This window comes from Elephas maximus, chromosome 2 (assembly GCF_024166365.1).
Source record: "Elephas maximus indicus isolate mEleMax1 chromosome 2, mEleMax1 primary haplotype, whole genome shotgun sequence".
Taxonomy (NCBI): domain Eukaryota; kingdom Metazoa; phylum Chordata; class Mammalia; order Proboscidea; family Elephantidae; genus Elephas; species Elephas maximus.
In genome coordinates, this window is record NC_064820.1 from 120,735,227 (window position 1) to 120,760,728 (window position 25,502).

At 38.0% G+C, this 25,502-nt stretch overlaps 1 protein-coding gene across 2 annotated transcripts in view; it reads left to right on the plus strand.

Moving 5' to 3' along the window:
- The window catches only part of CAMK4 (calcium/calmodulin dependent protein kinase IV), a 297,805-nt gene that overhangs the window by 171,426 nt on the left and 100,877 nt on the right, over window positions 1-25,502 (plus strand). For both annotated transcript variants that reach the window (XM_049872082.1, XM_049872072.1), the window contains 2 exons: window positions 21-103; window positions 21,674-21,746. In XM_049872082.1, coding sequence (XP_049728039.1) covers window positions 21-103; window positions 21,674-21,746 — 156 coding nt within the window. The remainder of the gene's footprint in view (window positions 1-20; window positions 104-21,673; window positions 21,747-25,502) is intronic.

A 25,502-nucleotide genomic window follows, 5' to 3' on the forward strand; every position in this document is an offset into this window, starting at 1 on the left:
TTTTTTTAATCTTTCCTCAGATAAAACTTAAAGAGATATTTGAAACCCCTACAGAAATCAGTCTGGTTCTAGAACTCGTCACAGGAGGAGAGCTGTTTGACAGGTGAGTTGGTCCTAGAAATCTAATCAAGAAAATTTTGGTTCTGGCCTCAAAAAAAAAAAAACTAAAGAATATTTTTCCTGAAATTTTTCATAAATAACAGAACATACCAGCTGATAAATTCTACTAGAGTAAATATTAAGAGGAGTACAGGACAGAAAAAAAAAAAAAACAACCTATTGCCATTTAGTCGATTCTGACTTGTAGAAACCCTATAGGACAGAATAGAACTGCTTCATCGGGTTTCCAAGGAGTGGCTGGTGGGTTCAAACTGCTGACCTTTTGGTTTGCAGCCAAACTCTTAACCTGTGCCACCAGGGCTCCATGGGAAAAAAGGAGATGGTTTTTGATAAGATGTTGTTGTTGTTAGGTGCCATCAAGTTAGTTCTGCTCATAGAGACTTTATGTACTACAGAACAAAATGTTGCCCTGTCCTGCACCATCTCTACAATCACTGCTATGTTTGAGCCCACTGTTGCAGCAACTGTGTCAATCCATCTCATTGAGGGTCTCCCTCCTTTTTGCTGACCCTCTACTTTACCAAGCATGATGTCCTTCCTCAGGGATTGGTTCCTCCTGATGACATGTCCAAAGTAATCAAAACTTTATATTTGCTTCTAAGGAGGATTCTGGCTGTACTTCCTCCAAGACAGATTTGTGGGTAAGATGTAGGTAGACAAAAATCTGTGATGCTTGGTTAGTAAAGAGAGAAATGTTGTAATATCTATTAACCTTGGCAAACATTTACCTCCAAATAAAACAACAGAGCTTCTAAAAATATGATGAACATTTTTAAGACTACTTTATAAGGCCATGTAAAGAGTTCCAAGTTACAGAGCAATACATGTTCTAGTGTAGCCAATTTTAGTTGTCTGTTCATGTATTGACCACTCAAGACAGAGGTTTGAGGATAGGAAACATGCTTGAAAATATGGCGAGGTATCATATGGGCAAAACTATTTGTAAGAAAAGGAAAATCTTTGTTTCCATAGCTTTTTCACCTTCCTCACTTTCTCAGGATTCCATATTTATCCTGAGGGGCTCTCAAGAGCCCTTTGCTATGTTCATGAAGATAATCAAAAAAGAATAGAATTGGAAGAAAACAAAGAGACTAAGTAGGTATATATTAGGAACAGTAAGAAGCTGTGCACTAATATGAAGAGCTTATTAATTAAAGAGTAGAGTAAGAGAGAAGCGGCCTTCAGTTTAGGAGTAAGAAGAGAAATTGAGGGAACTATTGATAATAGCCTGAGTACCTGAAACACAGTAAATGCTCAGTAAATATTTGCTGAAGGAATAAATGGATGAACAACTGCTGCAACGAATGGACTCTGAGGAGAAAGATATCAAAGGATATCAGTTTTGATTGTGTTGGGAGAGAAACACTCCTCCCCTTCCTCCCTACACCAACTCCGTCCAGTTGAATTAACTATCTCTTCAAGAGCTCCTGGAAGTATTTGTATTGTTTGTCAAAGTTTATGTTGGTTTTTAACATTGCCAGGTAGAGATTTGGATCTTTAAAGTGGGAAGGAGTGGAATGGCCTAGCTTAATTGGAACTACCTGTTCATCTTCAATAGGTGTATAATTTTGTTCTTAGATATGTTAAAGCTTCCTTAGAACAGGTTAAGCAAATTAAGCGACTTTAAAATTTGTAACATTTTAACTCTTTCATACTTTAGGAAGAAATGAGTTAACTGAAGGAAGCAAACATCAATAGCCTAAAGACATATACTCCTTATGGCAGTTGGCTGTTGTATAGCCAGACTACCCAGATTCTGAATCCTGGCACTACCACTTAAGAGAAGAATAATACCAACTTAAAAAAAAAACAAAAAAACAAACCTGTTGCCGTCAAGTCAATTCTGACTCGTAGTGACCCTATAGGACAGAGTTGAACTGCCCCATAGGGTTTGCAAGGCTGTAAGTCTTTATGGAAGCAGACTGCCACATTTTTCTCCATACCCTTTTGGTTAGCAGCTAGCACTTAACTACTGTGCCACCAGGGTTCTGTGCCATCAGGCTACTACACGTTGCCTGCTGTTGAGTCAATTCCAACCCATAGTAACCATATAGGACAGAGTAAAACTGCCCCATAGGGTTTCCAAGGAGCACCTGGTGGATTCCAACTGCTGACCTTTTGGTTTGCAGCTGTAGCTCTTAACCACTTTGCCACCAGAGCTCTGACTTACCTAGTATTATTAACTTACTTAGTATAATTTACTTAACTTCTCTGAGCCTCAGAGCAAATTTGAAGCATTTCTACACTGCTAAGGAAGGAGCTCTGGTGGCTGAAACAGTTAAGCACTCAGCTGCTAGGGTTGGTGGTTTGAACCCACCCAGCAGCTCCATGGAAGAAAGACCTGATGATCTGCTTCCATAAAGATTACAGCCTATGGGGCAGCTCTCCTTTGTCACATGAAGTTGTTATGAGCCAAAATCAACTCAACAGCACCAAACAACAATAAGGAAATTGAGACAGTCATCTACTGTGAGAATAGTCTTGTTCTAAAATCATCATGTTCCCATCTTCTTAGGCAAGACTTTTCAGTGGTGGCTTATTTGGCTGTTGCCAAAATTTGCCAAGAATACAGTCTTCTTCAGCACCTTTTTGGCTCACCCCTTTGGATGGACATAGTGTCTTTAGATACATTAATAGTCAGTTCATAGTCAGACCCTGCTGGCTTTGGGGCCAGGAGGTGTTTTAAGGAGACCTGGCATCTGTCTCTTCTGATGCATTCAGTGCTGATTGCTGTCAGTAAGACAGCAATTTTATGTTCTTTAATTCCAAATAATTTTAGGACAAAAGTGCCGTAATACAGTTACCAACTACCAATAAAAAAAAAAAAAAAAATTTTTTTTTTAATTACCAATAGCACTTACTATTTACCTATCTACCTGTGTTTGGATTTTTAGGCCTCAAAGGTCTCTTTCCTTCCTTCCCAACCTTCCTTCCATGAGAAAATTCTGGTTCTCTCCTCTCATGGCCTAGCTGATATTGATGGGATAGAGTTAACTCAGCTCTAGATAAAAATGAAAAGCAAAATGCTGTCAGTAACTTTCATTTGCAGAGATAAATGGATGAAATACTCAGATTTAACAGAAGACATCTAAAGGATGGCGGACAGCCAGTAAAACACTCAACTACCCTAGTAAATTCTTAGTGGTCTTAGAAGATAGATTTTTTTTTCCTGAGTGTTCTTGTCCATATCATTCCCATAGCTGATATGAACCTTGTTTCTCCATTAAGTTATTTAATTTTACAGTTATCTTTAAAATTTTGCCAATCTGAAACTATATCCTGAGTTCTTATCCAATGCATTTTCTTCCTTGAGAGTCAAAAATCGTAATATGTCCCCTCTTTTTCCTGTACTTAGATTAAAAACAAATTTATTTAATTGTGATGATAAGAATTCATTCCTGGTCTAATGATGACTCTAATCACATCTAGTGAACCCACTAATGGGACAAAATGATGAAGAGATAATCATGTTAGTTCATTATAGTCAAAATGGTTGTATTTTATCACAGTAAAGAACTAATCTATGTTCTTATAAAAAATTAAACATAGCCCAAATCTGAGTGGTATCTGTTATTTCATGAAGAATTTAAATAGGAAGTTGCATAGAACAATTGATAAAAAAAAAAAAATTGAATAAAATCAGTGATTGTGTATGTGTACGTTTCTAAGAAAATACCTCTACAGAATCATGACATCGTGGAAAGAAGAAAGTTCCAGAGGTTTTCTGTTCCATGCTTCTCAATCGAGACACAACTGTCAAAAATTCAACATTATTTTCATTGAGCTTTTTAATTGGGCAAAGGGTGAGGTCATTTGCTTTAAGCATAAAATTTCATTTTTTTTTTTTTTCAGAAAATGGGTATATATTAAGGCATCTAATTTAACAGTTGCCATCAAGTTAATTCCGACTCACAGCCACCCTATAGGACGAAGTAGAACTGCCCCATAGGGTCCCCAAGGGGCTGCTAGTGGATTCAAACTGCCGACCTTTTGGCTAGCAGCCATAGCTCAACGTAGACCAGCGTAGCCCTTAACCACTGTGCCACCGAGGCTCCTAATTTGACAGTATCCGTACACAGTCTTTGAATTAAATCAAAAGTTATTTTTGCCTGATTTTTGCCTGATAAGTCCAGTATCTGAATATCTTGTGAATCTTTTGTTTTTCTGTTTTCTTTTTGTTTTTCCTTGCCTGCTGATGCTTGTTTGAATGCCAAACATTGTATACAAAAGTTTTTAAAATTTGAGGCTTTGGATATCATTACCTACCAAAAGAGCAGATTTTCTTTTGCCCTGGCAGGCAATTAAAATAGAAACAGATCACTTTAATACAGTTCAGGCTGATTGAAAGCTGAGTTTCCTGGAGTATTCTTCTTGTCAGTTTTTACTCCTAAGTTTTGCTCTTTGAGAGTCCCAACTTTAAGCCAGGAGTTTTTATCAGGACCCGTCTTCCTTAATAGGCTTTGAACACCAATTTCTGTTACTTTAGCCCTGAGAGATGGCCAGAAGCTTCGTTCAGCTTCTCAACCTATCAGTTGCTGCTTTAGAATCAGCAAACGCCTTCAGAGGGAAAGCAGGGGCATCAAACGTCAGGTTTGCTTTACTGGGTTTTTCTTCTGTCCTGGATCTTGACTCCTCAAGCTGTTGCCTTCTTGTTAACTCTTTTATGTCTTCAACTAGATTTTTAAAAGTATTTTATTTCATGTGTTTTCATTGTTCTTGACTAGAGGCTTTAGTAAGCTAAATAAGCATTTCTGGGAGTGAAAATCCAATACTCATGGCTTTAAAAGCTTTTTTCACAGACACTAGTCTGTTTTCCTTTTTATGTCAACCCTTTGTACAAGCAGAATGAAAACCATTATCTCCACTTTGTTGTTGTTGGGTGGTGCCAAGTTGATTCCAACTCATAGCAACCCTATAGGACAGAGTAAAATTGTCCCCAGAGGGTTTCCTAAGCTGTAATATTTAGAGAAGCAGATCATCAGGTCTTTTCTTCCTTAGAGCCACTGGGTGGGTTCGAACTGCCAACCTTTTGGTTGGGAGCTGAGCAGTTAACTAACCATTGTGCCACCAGACTCCTTATCCCCCTTAAAACCTTTACAGATGTGGAAACTAAGAATTAGTAAAAGGTAAGTGATCTTCCCAAAATTTAAACAGTTGGGACTACAAACGAGGTCCTCTGTCTTCTGCCCCAAGCCTTTCCTTCTCATATGGCCTCACATTCTTATTAAATACAGGGGGTCTGTTCCACATCATTTCCAATAGAATAAGCCATTGTTTATTTATTGAGAATTCATGATATATCATTTGTCTTTATGTGTGAACAACATATGCTTTTAGTCTTTCCAATAGCCCTTAAAATATTTTGAGGTATTATCGTCCTCACTTTTTCAAGTGTATAAACTGAGGAAGTTAATTCCTATGGCCACTTTATTTATGTCAGTGAGTTTGGTTTGGGTTTTAAATTCAAGCTTGAAACTTATGTGTGTTCCAAAGCTTTTTTGTTGTTTGTTTTTTCCAAACCTGAAAATATTATTTTTGTAAACTGCAACAAATTGGCTATATAATGGAAGTAATGCTTATGTTTGGGGGCTATATGTTTAACCAATTAATTTACCTACAAAATTCCTTTTAATCAGCCCTAGCATATCATTCTTAATAAGTAGTCATCTGTACTTCAGCTTTTCTGGGCTCTCTTATTCTTGGTGAAAACAGATAGAATTTTCAGAGCATAGCCATTAGAAAAAGAGTTGCAAAATATAAATTGGGCTATTTCTTGACCCCGTCTCCTTGGAGTAGTGTCATGGTTGGTATCCTGGTTCACCAAACACAGGAAAAGCCTGGATTTGTGAAGACTGTTGTGTTAAAAATTAGACACTATGTAATTGTCTGAAGTGAAGTTCTTTAAAACTTGTTTGTATGAAAAAGATAATTGGTCACCATAATGAGTGCCATATGGGGAGCCTATTATGGGCCCTGGCAGTGTGTTGGGTATTTTACTAACATGGTGTCATTTAAACCTCACTGCAACAAGGTAGGCGTTGATATATACACTTTGCAGACAAAATTATAGAGACGAAGCAGCCCAGTGGCTGCCTAGGGCTGGGCATGGAAGTGGGGATTGACTGCAAAGCGAGGGGGGTAGTTTGAGATAGTTTACACTTGATAGGTTCTATTTTTCCAGTATTGTTGCAGAAGGCAAATTCATCTCCAAGTAATGGCTGGGAAAGAATGGAATAGAGCAATTGAGGAAAGAAGTGGTAAAGGTTGAAAGTGGGAATGTGAGAAGAGGTAGTGGAAAAAATAAGAATTTTCAAAGAGCACTGAAGGTCTGTTGAGGCTAGAGGACATATGTATTTACAGACTCTGGGCTGTGGCAAGTTGTATAATTGGTAATACTTCCAAATTTTTTCATGTATTGTTTTGGCAGCACCTTCTCCTACCTTGGTTTATCCTACTTTCCTGTTTTCTCTTTCTTGATCTCTTTTCTGGGTTCCTCTTCTTCTCTCCACGAATTAAATGTCCACTCCACGTTTCCCTTAAACTTCTTCCTGCATCTGCATGTGAATTAAATACAGGTAGTCCCCTATTTACAATGGGCTTCTGTTCTGACGGATGGGTCATAGTCGATTCTGACGTTAAGTCGAATACCTCTTTGGTTTCTAGTTTTCATAGCCTGCTATATGGCAGGGTTTTGAACAGTGAACATCTGTGAGTGAACATCTGAGAATGACAACATCAGCAAATTGTATGCTGCAACATCATATGTAGTACATATTACTAACAATAAGATGTACCAAAACAAACAAACAAACAAAAACACGACAGTTGTAAATGCAGTTTGTCAATACGTCATAAGTCAGAGACTGCCTGTGTTCACCTGTGGCGTTAGCCACACTGATACCTGCAATCTTGGCAGAGATGAAATTTGTATTTTCAGCAGTCTACTAGACATTTTCACCTACAAGTCCCATAAAACAAACAAACAAAAAACCAAGTCCCATAAAAAAAATTTTTTTAAGTCCCATAAAAAAGTCCCATAGGCATCTCAAAATCAGTGTGTCCTAAAATGAACTCAGCTTCCTTCCCTCAACTCTCAGTCTTGCCTCCCCTCCCTACTTATGTTAATTGAATCACCAACTAAGCACATCAGCATTGATTTTTCCCTCTCCCTCTCACTTTTCCCTGCTTCCTTCTCATAATTCTACCTCTGAGCAGCTCTCAAATCCACTTCCTTTTCCTCTATCCCATTGCTTGTCTTAAGTCCTCACATTCCCGTTCCTGAACTATTGCAGTAGACTCCTTACTGGGTATTAGTTTCACAACTTTCCCTCTTTCCATATTTAAAACACAGATTGATCAAGTCTGCCCAGAAGGCTCCTCACTGATTTTAGGTTCAAGTCCATACTTTTAAAAGTGACACACAAAACCATTTATAATCTGGTCTCACCCTGCCATTCTCTGGTGGTTACCACCCATTTTTTTTTTATTCCTTTACCACCATGTTGACCATGGTACATTCAGTCCACCCTTGAGGAACTCATTGTCTAATAGAGGAAAAGTAAGAATGTGACATAGACTCTAATATTATTTTTTAATGCTACCATCACCATCCAAAGAAGCATATTGGGACTTACAGAGACAACCACATTATCACAAGATATAAAGATAAGAATCAGTATACAGTGGACATATCATAAGATACTTTGCATTTGCTAGAGTTCAGCCACAAATTTGGCTCTCCGCATTCTTGTGGGGATGGTAAGTGCTATAATTGGGGTTTAAACACAGCACATGGGACACGAAAGAAGGGGTCTTCTAAGTCAGAAATGGCTTTATAAAGGAACAGAATCTTTTTGGCTGAACCTTAAATAGGAAAATAGCAGGTATACAGTAGAGGGAAGGATCTTCAAGGACAAAGTGATATTGAAAAGCATGGCACACTGGTTGGGGTAAGATGTGAGTGTCCTGATCTCCATCTTAAAGGCTGTACTAGACAGAAAGCAAGCATGTCAAATGAATGAATGAACGAACAGTGTAATTCTTGGAGTACATATTATTCTTGGGGTTTTATTTATACAGTGAAACCTGTGAGAGCTGGAACTCAATGGGACTGCTTTGTTTTTCTGGGTCCCACAAGTGTTCTGCCTTTGACAGGGTGGAGTCCTATCATTTTCTATCACTAGCTTTAGTGGAAAATATTTGAGTTTTCCTTCTCTGTCAGCCTCAGCTTTCACAGGTTTTACTATAGTATGAGAAAATCAGACTAGGAATCCCATGGACCAGGTCTGTGTTGTATTTGGCCTTCTCTTTCTCCTTTACTGCCTCCTCCCTGGGAAGCCACCTATTTCCTCATACCCTCGATTCTCTCATACTCTGTCTAGCATTCAAATTTAACACACGGGGTCACCATGAGTCACAGTCAACTCGGTGACAACAGGTAGTATTACCTTTCCCCACCCCTCAGGCAGTTTGTCATATTGTGGTGGCTTGTGTGTTGCTGTGATGCTGGAAGCTCTGCCACTGGTATTTCAAATACCAGCAGGTTCATCCATGGTGGACAGGTTTCAGCAGAGCTTCTAGACTAAGACAGATTAGGAAGAATGGCCTGGCTATCTACTTCTGAAAATTAGCCACTGAAAACTATGGATTACAACGAAATAGTCTGATATAGGGCAGGAAGATAAGCCACCTCAGTTGTATTACACAGGGGCCGTAACAATGGACTCAAGCGTACCAACGATGATGAAGATGACACAGGACCAGGCAACATTTCATTTTGTTGTACATGGGGTTACCATGAGTCCTTACTTGACAGCAACTAACAACAAGAAGTAGTACCTTTGAAACTATTTTTTTAAAGAGTATGAATTTAGCTCTCTGTGAGGAAGTTCTTAACAGAAAAGTACCAATACAGAAAAAGATGCCATCAATGAAATGAGAGAAAGCAATGAATGAAGCTTATAAAGCAGTGGTGGATTTACACAGGGTCTGGTGTCATTCATTTTCATATAATTTTGTATGTAACTGCATGATTAGATACCGGCAGCCCTTAAATCTTGATTCCTGAAACGCACATTACTTGAATGTTTAACCCATGCCATTCAGTGCTTTAGTATGTGTTCTCATCAGACCAGTGTTTTTCTCACAGAAACCTACAGTCATCTAATAACTCCTCCATTTGAGAAAAAGTTGCTGTTGGTGGGAGAGCAGCAGGGCTCCTAATCTATGTGCAGAAAGTCCGAGGGCCTCAGGATATGATTGGATTAGAGCTCTCTAGCTGCACCGCTGTGCTAACTGCCGGCTGGAGATGCGCTCAATTCAATTTTTGACAATTAGTGTGACAGAAGCAAGTGCACAGGAGCCATATTTTAATGCAGATCAATGGAGAAAAATAGGCATTGCCCATATGTTCTCATCCTCCAATTTTAAAATGATGAGAAGGAAAACAGATCCAACTGGGGAGAAGAGCATGGGCCACCACAGCAAGCGGTAGGAGTAAAGGGAACAGTCCTGAAGTAAGAAGGCCTGTTGAGACCGGAGGATAGCAGCATCAGAGCCTATAGAACCATCATGTCACTATTTTGCTTCCTTCTCAAATCTCCAGTTGTCTGCTAGCTCCATTAGCTGCTGAGGAACCTGTAGGAACTAAGATCCCAGGGCAGCCTTTTGGGTCAGAGTTGTGATTAAAATCTTAGGAACCATTTTGTTTTTAGCACTGAGCCTTCAAGCCCAGCCCACTTGGAACTGTGGGAAATGGTGTGGCCTGCTGGCAAACTTCATGGCCCTGGGCCTTTGAAAATGATCCCAAGATGCTGGTAGCTTTAGAAAAACATTGCTTTCTTATTATTTTACAAAATGCAAGAAGGAAATAAGTTTACTAAATCTGAAGAGAAATTTGTTGTTGTTAGTTGTTGTCAAGTCAGCTCTGACTCGTGGAGACCTTATGTGTAACCTAACAAAATGTTGTCCAGTCCTGTGCCTTCTTCATAATTGTTGTTATGTTTGGGTCCCTTGCTGTAGCTGTTGTGTCAATTTATCTCATCAAGGGTTTCCTTCATTTTTGCTGACCCTCTAATTTACAGGAAACCCTGGTGGCATACCAATTAAGTGCTACGGCTGCTAACCAAAGGGCCGGCAGTTCGTATTCCCCAGTTGCTCCTTGGAAACTCTACGGGGCAGTTCTACTCTGTCCTATAGGGTCGCTATGAGTCGGAATCGACTCGACGGCAGTGGGTTTGGGTTTTGGTCTAATTTACAAAACATGATGTCCTTTTTTAGCAATTGGTCTTTCTTGATGATATGTTCAAGGTAAGCAGCTTGAAGTTTCACCATCCTCACTTTCTAAGGAGCATTCTGGTTGTATTTTTTCTAAGACTTGTTCATTCTTCTGGCAGTCCACGGTATATTCAGTATTCTTCCCCAACATGACAATTTGAAAGCATCAATTCTTCTTCTCTCCTCCTTTTTCATTTTCCAGTTTTCCCATGCATATGGGGTGATTGAAAAGTTCATGAAAAGACTATAAATGGAAATATATAGACATAAATATATTGAAATATAAAAAATAAAATTATCAACCAAATTAATGCTTCTATTTTTACAGCTTTACAACCACTGCAATGATTGAATACTTCATTGCTTCCAGAAATTGAAGTCATTAGTATATTTTATATAAAGCTGTAAACCATTGACTATCCATGGTTATATTTCATTGGCAAACTTTTCGAAATGCCAATTAAATTTTATGAAGAACTTTTTTATACCTTGTCATAAAACAAAGACTTTATTTTACTGAATTTGAATTGATTTTGTTTAAAATAAGTTTATAAAATGATTCATATTATTGTAATAGTATCTAAAAACCATATAACTGAATTCAAGAATAATCTTTCCACTTAGTGCATTTTGAGAGGGAAAACATCTTTGGCTGTTCTTCCTCTGGAGCCATGGCCAATGTCCTTGTGATGAGAGTCACTTCCGAGTCCAGTTTAATTTGTTCCCATAGTATGAAACATAGGCAGAGGAATTGATAAAGTATCCATGGCCTGAAAATTTTCTGGCATTCATTCATTTGACAATTAGTATCAATTAAACATTTATTGAGCACCTACTATAAGAAAAATTTGATGCTAGGTTCTGTGGGTGACTCAAGCAATAACCTAACAAGGGATCTAAGAATGTTCCTGCAATGCCTGCTAAACATACCTACAGTAGTCATGTAACCTAAATGGAGAGAAAAGAATGGCAAGACCTCATTTTCCTTAACGTGGTCACTAATATCTTCACTGAACAGTCATAGCTCTAAGTTTTAAACATGCATTTGTGACTTCAGAAGTTGGCTGCTATTGATCTTTCTAGTCAGCCATAGATGGCCTGGGTAGTGGCTCAACTTATAAAATATTAAAAGTTACATGTCTGACTTCCAGAAACCTAACTTGTGACACTCTGATTAACAAATCTTCTGGGAACAAAAGTCCTTTTAGCAGAAGCAGCCTGAGAGAGAAGTGGTTGAGAGATGGTGGTTGGCCAAGTCAGGGCGTGCAGAGTTCACCACTAAGAGGAGATGAGGAAGGAGTTGGCATTTTGAGCTCCTGCGCCCACATGTCTACTTTCGAGAAGTTGTTTCTGACTACAGAATTAATAAACCCCTCAGCTGTACAAACCTCCAGTACAACATGTATTCTGTCTATGGTGATGTTATATGTTATTTATTTATAATCTCTGGTTCCCGCTATCTGTGATCTCATCTAGGGCAGAGACCAAATGTTATTCTTTATATATCCAGCAAGTGCCTGGCTCACATTAACCATAATGTGCCTTTGAGTCGACTCTGACTCTTGATGACTATGAGTGTCAGGGTAGAACTGTGTTCCATAGGGTTTTCAACAGCTGATTTTTTGGAAGTAGATTACTAGGCCTTTCTTCTTAGGTGCCTCTGGGTAGACCTGAACCTCCAACCTTTTGGTTAGCAGGTGAGCATGTTAACTGTTGGCACCACTCAGGGACTCCAGTCGCATGTTGGACAGAAATACTTGTTGACTGTCACCACCCCATCCTTATGCTCTTACTCTCACCTTAGTCCTGATCCTTTTTCTTAGAATAATTTCCCTCCTACCCACCTCGATGTGCCTCCCCAGTCTGTTCCCACCCCCAAATCCCACCCTCCCTGCATCTGGAAAACTTCTGCACATCTTTCAGGTCCGAGCTGAGGTAGAACTTCCTCTGGAGCCTTTCTTCTAACCTATGCTACCTCCAGAATTGATTACCTGCCTTTTCTCACAGCTCTTGAGCTTTTCTCTGATGCCTCTGTCAGAGCATTTAACACACTGCATTGATCCTTGTCTGTCTACTTGTCTGTACCAAGAGAAACCCCATGAGTGCCAATGCTGTGTCTGGTTCGCTGTTGTGTGCCCAGCATGTAATAGTCACTCGATGCTATTTATTGAATAAGTGAATGAATATATATAGGGACATATATATCCTATATTAATTTTTTTATATTAATTAGATGTATTATTTTGCTAATTTAACATTTATTTAGAAAATTAGTAAAATTCCCACTATTATTCTTATACCTATTACTCTTACATCCATCCTACCTAAAAATGGCTCCCAAAATAATTCACTCCTTCATCAAGCCATTCCTCAGACATTCATGTAAGGACATGTTCTGAAACACAGGTACTTAACCCTAAATTATACCCACATGGAAATATACAAACATACACCTAGGCCAAAGCTTTCCACTTCATAATTCGCCAGTTTATAGAGGGGAAATTACAGTGGGTGAAGCACTGCCTCTCCAAGGGGGGCTGGTGCCCTTGAGAACTCACATCTTTAACAGATAACTGGGGTTTCTCATCAGGCAGGCCACCCATGGTTGTGCAAGTTGTTTCTGCACACCCCCAGGAGTACTATTTGCAGACTAAACCTTGAGTATCAGCTCCGGGAGAGGTTAAAAAAAAAAAAAAAAAAAAAAAAAGCAGCTGTGGTAAAGCACTAGACTGTGGTGAGAGACTTTATTTTTTGCAAGGCCAAAGGTAATTGATTTTATCCACTTCTGGGAAGGTGGAAGGTTGAAAAGAAAAGTTAAGCATTAGTCATGCTCTTCCATCATCTTTGTAACAACTCCCCAACTTTAACAGGCCTGAAAAAGCCAAACTCTCAAGGCTCAGTGCAGTGCATAGAGGAGACACTGATCACATGTGTGTTGGTTGATGGATGTACCACAGAGCCCGCATTTAGAGGAAAATGCAATGATTGATGAAATGAAAGGCATAGCACTCAGCTTACTCCAGCACAATACTCTTTCTCCTTCGCTTATACTTAATTTTAAAATGTTCAGAAAATGTAGTTCAAGAAATTATTTCAATTAAATTTTTAGTAAGTAACCTGTCTAACCTAATCATGAATTGGGACAATTTAAACTGTTTTAAGAAATACAATATGAAAATTGATTTTCAAAACCAATTAATCATCATTCTCTGAATACTGTAATCTATTTTACATTTTATTTGATCCTAGCGTATAACAAGTATCCAAAAAATATAAAGGCGATGAAATATATTCTTTTACCCTTTGAAAGAGATGATGAGTCTCTGTTTCTTGCCAATGTTCTAAATAATTTAATGGGAAAAATCAATTAATTGAATTTTTTAAAATAATTTTTATTGAGCTTTAAGTGAACATTTACAAATCAAGTCAGTCTGTTACAAATAAGCTGATAATACACCTTACTCCATACTCCCACTTACTCTTCCCCTAATGAGTCAGCCCCTCCAGTCTCTCCTTTCGTGACAATTTTGCCAGTTTCTAACCCTCTCTACCCTCCAATCTCCCCTCCAGACAGGAGATGCCAACACAGTCTCAAGTGTCCACCTGATACAAGTAGCTCACTCTTCATCAGCATCTCTCTCCAACCCCTTGTCCAGTCCCTTCCATGTCTGATGAGTTGTCTTCGGGAATGGTTCCTGTTCTGGGTCAACAGAAGGTTTGGGGACCATGACCGCCGGGGTTCCTCTAGTCTCATTCAGACCATTAAGTCTGGTCTTTTTATGAGAATCTGGGGTCTGCATCCCACTGATCTCCTGCTCCCTCAGGGGTTCTCTGTTATGTTCCCTGTCAGGGCAGTCATCGGTTGTGGCTGGGCACCATCCAGTTCTTCTGGTCTCAGGATGATGTAAGTCTCTGGTTCATGTGGCCCTTTCTGTCTCTTGGGCTCATAGTTATCGTGTGACCTTGGTGTTCTTCATTCTCCTTTGCTCCAGGTGGGTTGAGACCAATTGATTCATCTTAGATGTTTTAGATGGCCACTTGTTAGCATTTAAGACCCCAGACGTCACATTTCAAAGTGGGATGCAGAGTGTTTTCGTAATAGAATTATTTTGCCAATTGACTTAGAAGTCCCCTTAAACCATAGTCCCCAAACCCCCGCCCTTGCTCCGCTGACCTTTGAAGCACTCAGTTTATCCCGGAAACTTCTTTGCTTTTGGTCCAGTCAAGTTGAGCTGACCTTCCGTGTATTGAGTATTGTCCTTCCCTTCACCTAAAGCAGTTCTTATCTACTAACTAATCAGTAAAAAAACCCTCTCCCACCCTCCCTCCCTCCCCCTCTCGTAACCACAAAAGTCTGTGTTTTTCTCAGTTTATACTATTTCTCAAGATCTTATAATAGTGGTCTTATACAATATTTGTCCTTTTGCCTCTGACTAATTTCGCTCAGCATAATGCCTTCCAGGTTCCTCCATGTTATGAAATGTTTCACAGATTCGTCACTGTTCTTTATCGATGCGTAGTATTCCATTGTGTGAATATACCACAATTTATTTACCCATTCATCCGTAGATGGACACCTTGGTTGCTTCCAGCTTTTTGCTATTGTAAACAGAGCTGCAATAAACATGGGTGTGCATATATGTCTGTGTGAAGGCTCTTATTTCTCTAGGGTATATGCGGAGGAGTGGGATTTCTGGGATGTATCGTAGTTCTATTTCTAACTTTTTAAGAAAACGCCAGATAGATTTCCAAAGTGGTTGTACCATTTTACATTCCCACCAGCAGTGTATAAGAGTTCCAATCTCTCCGCAGCCTCTCCAACATTTATTGTTTTGTGTTTTTTGGATTAATGCCAGCCTTGCTGGAGTGAGATAGAATCTCATCGTAGTTTTAATTTGCATTTCTCTAATGGCTAATGATCCAGAGCATTTTCTCATGTATCTGTTGGCTGCCTGAATATCTTCTTTAGTGAAATGTGTGTTCATATCCTTTGCCCACTTCTTGATTGGGTTGTTTGTCTTTTTGTGGTTGAGTTTTAGCAGAATCATATAGATTTGAAAGATCAGGTGCTGGTCGGAGATGTCATAGCTGAAAATTCTTTCCCAATCTGCAGGTGGTCTTTTTACTCTTTTGGTGAAGTCTTTAGATGAACATAGGTGTTTGAGTTTTAGGAGCTCCCAGTTATCTGGTTTCTCTTCGTCACTTTTGGTAATATTTTGTATCTTGTTTATGCCTTGTATTAGGGTTTCCAACGTCGTCCCTATTTTTTCTTCTATGATCTTTATCATTTTAGTCTTTATGTTTAGATCTTTGATCCACTTGGAGTTAGTTTTTAATTAATTTAATTATATGTATTATAAAATTTTGCATTCAGTGTAATTTCTCTGACTCTTGATAATTGTAATCATTGAGATCTTTTCTAGTAATGAGTCTTTTAATATTTGTCATACCAGTTTTATTCTCCTTTTTTTCACTCTCCATCCCCTATTTTGGAATAATTTTATGGATTTTTGAGTTCAACCTTTAATACCAGCTACTTTGAGAACTTGTAACTTCCTGCTGCAGCATTTAAAGCAAAAAAAAAAAAAAAAAAATGATACTTTCTGAGAAATAACTATGCTATATGAGGGACTTAACAGTCTAGGGAAAAAATCCAGTGCAAAATTACAGAAGTTTTTGAGGCTTTGTCTCTTTTATGTTTTGAACTGACCATTTCAGACATGTCTGTAAATAAACTTTTTCCAGCTGAAAACATACAAGTTGCTACTAGTCAGTGCCATCCTAAATGTGTTTTATCCTGGAATTCTGAGAATATAGAAACAACAATAAAGTAATTTTACAATCTTCTCATAATAATATACAGAACAAGGACAGAAAAACCAAAAACTCACAGACAATGTCTATAATAGAGCCAGGTGACAAAGTATCCCATGGAGCCTAAAATACAAGTGGATGAGGACAACCTAATGACAGTTGTAGGAGCCATATGATCAGGAGGAAGCAAGAGGACATCTGATAGACCCAAGAACAGGACAACATGAAAATCTTTAAAATCCCCACATCATTAGGAAGCAGGATGGGCCAATACAAGAACAGCAGGTGAAATTGGGAGGGTTTTTGCTGTTAAATGTTAGAGGCGCAATGGTCCACCCATTGTAAGGTCTGAAAAGGTACGTACAGTCAAGTCCCTGTGAACACCTGACACTAGTCATGTGAAGTTCCCTTCCAAGAAAAAAGCTCATATTGAGAAGAAACTGCTGGGAAGAGAATCCAAATTGATCCAGATAGAAACAGTACAGCCAGAGGAACAAAGTTCCAGATAAAAGTGAGAGAGAAGAGAGCTCAAAAAGTATTTTTTAACACTTCATGAAAATAACCACAAAGTCAAAAACCAGGAAACTAGAAAAGATCTCCTGACCTACCTTCCTGTCCTAAAAGGTTAAGAAAACTCAGTGTGGCTTTAAAATGAGCAGCAACAGAAAAGTATCTCATCTAAATCCAATACAGAACCACTATAAGAGGGACGAAAATAAGAAGCAGAATAAGTTTTCTTCAGCCAGTGAAAGGATGTCAGAAATATATACCCACAAAGTGGGTGAAACTATAAGCTAATATTTAAAATAAACTAAAATTAATAAAATCATTAAGGAACAATTTAAATCAAAAGCAGAAAAATTCTTGTATTTCTATCACTGCAATCCCCAAAGAAGAAAACCAAAGCAACAGGAGAAAATGAATACAAAGGATTAATTCAAGACAAGATTCCTGAAATAAAAACAAAAAACATCGTATTAAAAGGGTATGCCATGAATCTGAATAACTCAGCCCAGAATGATCAGTACTGAGATGTATTCTTGTAAAACACGCCTTTAAGGACTTAGAAGAAAACTCCCTTGCCCACATTCACGTAAAAAAGAACAAGTAACTTATTTGGAAAAGAAAACCAGATTGTCATCAGATTTTCTGACAATCACATTTTATATTAAGAGAAAATTGAGTAATATATTTATGATAATCAAGTACTAGACCATGGCCAAACTGTTATGAATATGTAGTAACTCAGGGATTAGTCCCATGAGCCCATCCTGAAGTATAAAGAAAAGCTTTCAGTCAATCAAAATGACTGAAAATATCTTACCATCCAACTGATGGTAGGTATTAAATATATACATTTAGATAAACTTCTTGAATACTGTAAAGTTATTAACAGGGAGTAAACGAATATTTCAAGTCAGTAGTTAGGAGTGAGGTGGGGAGGGAAAATTAGCTAGTGAGATTGCTAATTAAAATCAATATTGCTAAGAGTAGAGAGCCAATAAAACCACACCAAACCCATTGCTGTCGAGTTGATTCCGACTCATAGTCACCCTATAGGGCAGAGTAGAATTGCCCCACAGGGTTTCTGAGGCTGTAATTCTTTACAGAAGCTGATTGCCACATCTTTCTCCATCAGAGTGGCTGGTGGATTCCAACCAGATCTTTCAGCTAGCTGAGCACTTAACCACTGAGCCACCAGGGCTGCTAGAGAACCAACCGACAAACCAAAAGAAGACAAGGGACTAAGATTATTATACAGTGTTAATATTAATAACATTAGAACAAAAGTATAAACACTCCTAAATACCAAAAAAATAAAAAGAAAAAGCACATAAATGGACCACAGAGTGAAAGATTACATTAAAAATTATATATATAATTGTATATATATTATTATTTTATGCTAATGTCTTTCTCTTACATTAAAATAATATTTGTAATAATATACAAGTATATTAATTATGTAAATATATTAGATATATTAATGCATTGTTGTTGTTGTTGGGTGCCATCAAGTCACCTCTGACTCATTGCAACCCTGTGTACAACAGAATGAAACACTGCCCACTCTTGCACCATCCTCACAATCATTGCTATGTTTGAGCCCATTGTTGCAGCCACTGTGTCAGTCCATCTCGTTTAAGGTCTTCCTCTCTTTCGATGACCCTCTACTTTACCAAGCATGTATCCTTCTCCAGGGACTGGTCCCTACCAATAACATGCCCAAAGTACTCTGGTTGTACTTCTTCCAAGACAGATTTGTTCATTCTTTTGGTCATCCGTGGAATATTCAATATTCTTCACCAACACCACAATTCAAAGGCATCAATTCTTCTTCCGTCTTTCTTATTCATTGTCCTGCTTTGCATGCACATGAGGTGACTGAAAATACCATGGCTTGGGTCAGACTTAGGTGCATGACAGTCCTCAAAGTAACATCTTTTCTTTTTAACACTTTCAAGATGTCTTTTGCAGCAAATTCGCCCAACGCAACACATCAGTGTTCCATGACTATGAATAAAGTGTTCACTGGCCAGTTTTTTTGTTAGATTGTCAGGTCCTTCTTCCTAGTCTGTCTTAGCATGGAAGCTCCTCTGAAACCTGTCCACCATGGATTACCCTATCGGTATTTGAAATACCGGTGGCACAGCTTCTAGTATCACAGCAACATGCAAGCCACCACAGTACGACAAACTGACAGACAAATGGTGGATTAATGCATTAATGTATAAAAATTGTAATTTACAATAATGTTCTTTTTCTAAGAAATGGGGAGATATGAATATGTGTATATGGCCCTGCTTATATATATATATATATTTTTTACTAAGGGTTAAACCATAAGTTTTTGTTTTTTTTGTTTTTTTAAGTTTATCTATAGAAGAGTGGAAGGAATAAGATAGAAGCTAGGTTTATTTGAATATACTTTATACATTTTACTTGGAAACTATGTAAGTATTTCAATTTTAAAGCAAACTTAAGAAGTCATCTCTGTAAATCAAAACTAAAAAAAAAAAAAAAATAGATAAACCTGAATGCATGTCTAGTTGGTGGTATAACAAAATGAAGAGGAGCTCTTCCAAGTCACTTGTAATCACAATAATTTGACAGCAAATTCATAGTGGAATATACCTTAAGGAAGGACAAAAAAAAAAATTTTTTTTTGAAAAAAAAGCAATCTTTTCAGCAATCAGATTAGTGGTGATGGTGTTGGTATTGTTCTTCTGAGATAAAGGGAGCCCAGGTGGCTCAGTGGTTAAAGTGCTTGCCTGCTGGCTGAAAGGACATCAGTTTGAACCCACCAGCTGCTCTGCAGGAGAAAGGTGGCAATCTGCTTCCATAAAGATTACAGTGTAGGAAACCCTAGGGGGTAGTTCTGCTCTGTTCTGTAGGGTCACTATCAGTCAGAATCATCTGAACAGCAATAGGAAAAACGGGAATTATGTGATAAAGAAAACAAGAATATACATGATAACACTATCATTGAAAACTAGGATATTTTGTAGGAGAGAAAGGAAACAGAGATGGCAGATAGAATGAGATACATATATATGGGAGAAAAAACCATGATCCTGATTTTGTATTGCAAGTCAGTATGAACTCATGATGTAGTGTATTTAAAAAATAAACACATAATGCGTTCCCTTGCTATTTCCCCTAAAAAGGCCTAAAACAGTGACCGACTCAGAAGCAATCGGCACCCTGGGCACCCTGTATTATTTCCCACTAATTGGGAAAAACACCCCTTAGAGAAACGGCTGATTCCAGGTCTGAGGCCAACAAACGTGTACGACTAGCCTGGAATATCTTATACAAAATAAAAAGGGAGCTATCAAATACTTCAAAAGCCAACTTGAATAGGCTACCACTGGCCCAAAATGGGACATTTTGCACATCAATAAGAAAAAGAGCTGGAGAAGATTGAAACATATCAATTGTGTTTAAATCCATAAGCTCAAAACCTACAAAAAACAAGCAAACAAAAACACTAATTGGTCACTGTTGGAAGATGTTGTTGAACCAAATCATTATTTTGAAAGCTGGCAAGTAAAAGAATCAAGCGTTTATCCTCCCTTTCCTATAGGAACTGTATCATTAGAAATTTTCCAGCTAATAAAGAAGAAGGAATGATAGATTTAGAAATTACCAATTTGAAACCTCTAATGTTTTAATGAATCTAGGTATTGATGATCAACTGCCGTTAACCAAAAAGGGAAACAACTAGACATATGACTCCTCGTGAACACACACAATATAGCCTGTACAGTATACTTGTTAAAAAATCAGCCTGAATCTCCTCAAGATCCTAGCACTAACTGCTCATTAATAGGAGGTCAGAGAAACATATTCAAAGACACCAAGAGGATGGAATCAGATTTCCATGGTGTGGGAGACACTCATGATTAAGTGACCCAGTTTTCAACAAAATAATTGCAAAGTAGAGAGAAAGACTGAGAGCGAGACCGAAGGAGAGGGTCAGGAGGGAGGGAAAGGAAGAGGGAAAGAGAAAGAACCAACAGATTAAAAGAGAACACAATAAAAGCCATATCAACCAATCAAATTGTATGGACTTTATTTGAATACAGATCCAAACAGAGGAAACTATTTTACCATGTCCAAAACAATTGGAAATTATAATTTATAGATATGGTAATAGCATTGTGATTATGATTTATGAGTCTTTATTTCTTAGTATTTCTAAAATTTTTTTAATCTATATACCTAATTGCTCCCACTCCCTTTTATTATTTTGAAGCAAATGCTAGACATCATATAACTTTACTCATATGTTAAATGATGTCTAGTATTTGCTTCAAAATAATAAAGAGTAATTGTTAAGGGGAAGTAATTAGATATATAGATAAAACAGGATTGACCATTAATTAATTATTGTTGAAGTGATAAATTATATTTGCTACATAGGGTTGCTGTGAGTCCAAATGGACTCAGCAGCAATGAGTTTGGTTTGGGGCTTATGTAAGGTCTCTGAGTGGTGCAAACCTTTTGCACTTAACTACTAAACGTTGGCAGTTTGAACCTACCCCAAGGCACTGAGGGAGAAAGGAGCAGTACTACTTTGTGATACATGGGGTCCCCGTGAGTCAGAATCAACTCAATGGCAACAGGTTTTTTAATTTTTTTTTAGTTTTGGTTTGCTATATATTGTCTACTTTGTATATATGTTTAAAATTATGTGTAATACACTGTTTTTGTTTGTTTTCAAACAGATTGGACAGTCCAAACTAAGGCTAAATAAACCCAAAGATTTTAGAGTAGTTAGTCTATGGAAATCTTTTCCTTGGTATTTTGATAAACCAAAAATCAAACTGGTTGCTATTGAGTTGTTACGACTCGTATCTACTCTTGCAATTGCTTAAATGCCCATTGTTTCATTAACTTAAAAAAAAATACCCATTCAACTGAATACACATGTCTGAGAAGTGTTTCATGTTCCTTCCAGGATTGTGGAAAAGGGGTATTACAGCGAGCGAGATGCTGCAGATGCTGTTAAACAAATCCTGGAGGCAGTTGCTGTAAGTACGAAGTAATAGCAATGGTGTAACCCCTTAGTGATCGCTTCCTTTCACAGAATAATCATTTGAACAGTGTGTGTCTGTGATAAGCCATAAAATTTATAGTTAAAGAGTATGAAATCTTTAGTGGAACGTATGTTGAATACACTCACGTTTTCTACTGATTACTCAGACTCTGAAAGATGCCGTCCTCCTATGTAATGCCAGGATTCTACTAAAATGATTTCCATTCTACTATTAGGAAACCGAGTCAGACTAGTGCCTTATTTGTTCCTTTTGTCTTTCCTCTTTCTTTTTTTTTTTTTTTTTGCTATTTTTGTTACTTTTTTAAATTGGTAGGGAAGTGCAGGAGGGTTGAGTGTGATTAAATACAGACCTTGGAGTACAGAGATTATTGATTTTTCTTCCAAGACCAGAAATGAGTGAATTAGAAAGAAAAAATTGAATGTGGCCACTTTATATTTTAAAGGAAAAAAATCTAAGTTAATTTAAACTGAAATATGCATTTTATAAGTTCATGGTAGAAGGAAACTCACATTTAAAACTATAGATAATTTTGGGAAGTTTGTTTGGATTGAATTAATCAGGAATTATTTGCCTAGATAATACAGAGTCCACTGTTTAAAACCGTCCAGTATATTTAATGGTGTCTAATTTTTTTTCTTAATATGTGCTAGGACACATTGGTGATTCATTTATTGACTCTAAAGCCAGAACAAATTGTTCCCTGAACTAACAGGATAGGGCCCAAGGGGAGTTGTTTATTAGGATCAGGTAAAGAGACACATTTATAAAATACGTCTAATATTAAGATGTATTCTATTATTCAGAGTCAATTATCTAAATAAAATCTTTATTCAATATCTTGACAAATCAGCCACAGTGACAGGAGCCCATGTTCCTATCAGCTTTACCCACAGCAAAGACGAGAAAGAAGGAATGAAGGAAGGGAAGAAGAGATAGAGGGGGCAGGGAGCAAAAAGGGAAGGAAAGAAGGGAGGGAGGTAGGGAGGAAAAGCCCTGATAACTAATTAGGTTATCTACCAATGACGAAAAAGAAAAAACAGTCTTCACAATCTTTGCATAGTGCTGTTAGAAACGGCAGATCTGTGGTCTAACAAAATCCTTTATTGAGTTATCAACACCAAATTCCATCAGCTTTATAGTGCATAAATTATTCCCTCCTGTAAGTTTTTCTGGTCTTTTTGCTACGGTGAGGGAGAAAAAGAATTGAAATGGGGATGAATAAAAGCTGGAAAGGATGACATGAAATTTTACCCTAAATGCATAATACAGCTGATTGTGGGACTATTGAATATCAAATTTATCTTCTCATTGTACCCAAAATAACCAGTCCATTCCAGCTTTTTTATCACACACAGTGTATTTACCATCCCTGGCATCCTAGTCTTGCAGACTTGGAAAAGGTTTTTAGTTCTTCAAACTACTTCTCTGTTCACATCCACCTTCTCAGCTTTGGTTGATTCTTCCTTCGACTGAACCTAATCCTGCTCCGCATCATGCTATGACTGTTTCCAGCCATTTTGGTTTGTTTTTTTTACTTCTAGTTGCTTCCAATCCCTGTCCTTCAGTATGTAAGTCTAGAATCCTCTTCTGCAATCACTGTCTTCATTTCATCGCTCCAAGTTCAATAATGGCAATTTCGTACCTTTCTTAAATACCCATTTTAAATCCTCATTTTTCATTACTGTTCACGATAGATTAGCTATTTAAGTAAATTTGTGGACAATGGCCCACCATCCCTTTACCCAAAAAAGACAGGCAGTTGGTGTAGGAATTAAGTGGACTTTTGGAGTCAAACAGAGTTGGGTTCAGTTTCTGGCTATATGAGCTTGGGCACATCACTTAACACTTCTGAGCCTCAGTTTCCTCGTGTAAAATAGGCATAACATTCAACCTAACAGGGTTGTGGAAAAGATTAAATTAGACAAGGTATGGAAAACGCAGTAAGTTCAAAAGAGAGGAAAGAAATAAGCATCTTCAGACTCAGTATATTCATTCAAAGTTTTGTTAGATATTGTAAATGTATACAGAGCTATGGTGTCATAGTGGTTAAATGTTCGACTGCTAACCAAAAAGTCGACAGTTCAAATCCACCAGCTTCTCTTTGGAAACCCCATGGGGCAGTTCTACTCTGTCCCATAGGGTCACTATGAGTAAGAATTGACTGGATGGCAAGGGGTTTTTGGGTACATGTATATATATAGGAAACCCTGATGGCGTAGCGGTTAAGAGCTATGGCTACTAACCAAAAGGTCAGCAGTTCGAATCTACCAGATGCTCCTTGGAAACTCTGTGGGGCAGTTCTACTCTGTCCTGTAGGATTGCTATTAGTTGGAATCGACTTGATGGCAAAGTTTTTATGCATACATACCTACTCCCCAGCTAAGTACTAAAATAAAAAATGATTGTGCTATGATGTTCTGTTCCTTGATCTGGATGCCAGTTGCACAGACAGATTCAATTTGTGAAAAATCAGCTATACTTTTCAGTATGAATACTGTTGTTGTTAGTTGCCATCAAGTTGGCTCCGACTCATGGTGACCTTATGTATAACAGAATGAAACATCACCTAGCCCTGTACCGTCTTCATGATCATTGGTTTGTTGGGGCCCATTGTTGTGGCTATTGTGTCAATCCATCTCATGGAGGGTTTCCTTTATTTTCGTTGACCCTCTACTTTACCAAACATGATGTCCATTTCTAGTGATTAGTCTTTCCTGATGAGTTGTCCAAAATTGTTATAAAAACCAAAACCAAACCTGTCAAGTTGATTCCAACTCATAGCGACCCTAAAGGACAGAGTAGAACTGCCCCATAGGGTTTCCAAGGAGTGCCTGGTGGATTCAAACTGCTTACCTTTTGGTTAGCAGCCGTAGCTCTTAACCACTACACCACCAGGGCTTCCAAAATTGTTATAACAGGTAGTAAATCCTCAAATCAGCATACTGTGTATGTATGTTTGCAACTTAGCCAACTGAATTAATGTACTTTTATGTGTCCAGTTTTATCACACACCATTACATTTTGAAATTTTCATACAGTTAGATTTTTTTTTTCTTTCTCAGATAGAAGCTTACTATGCTCTGATTCCATGCTGAGACAGTGGGTCCCAAAACTCACCACTATCGAGTCAATTCTGAATCATAGTGACGCTATAGGACAGAATAGAACTGCCCCATAGGGTTCCCAGCTTTGTAAATCTTTAGGACTGGTGGGTTCTAACCACCGACCTCTTGGTTAGTAGCCAATGGCTTTAAGAGACAGTGGGTGGGTATTTATAATAAGGGGAGGAGTACATGCGTCCCTCAGTCTGTTACCCTCCTCTCCTATGCTCATCTACTGACAATAAAACTTTAGTTCAAAATGCGATAATCTTCAAAATAGTTGTTCTGAGTGCTTCTTTTTTGCCTTTTGTATACATTGGGTTCATTTCTGTACAAGTAACAAAATGCATGAAGTCAGGAGGTGTTTATTGTAAGGATACAGAGATGTGTGAAGAAACCTAAAGGCAATCACACAACAGTCAGGACTCCTTTCTTGTCTGTGATCACCTGCTTCCCTCTTCTCTCTTCCAACCAACTTTATCTACTTCTCTGGTCCACAAGGTGATATTTTGCCGCCCCAGCCTTCCTGCATTGACATGTGTATCAATTTCCTAGGGCTCCTGTAACAAATTACCACAAACTGGGTGGCCTAAAACAACAGAAATTTATTGTCTCACCATTCTGGAGA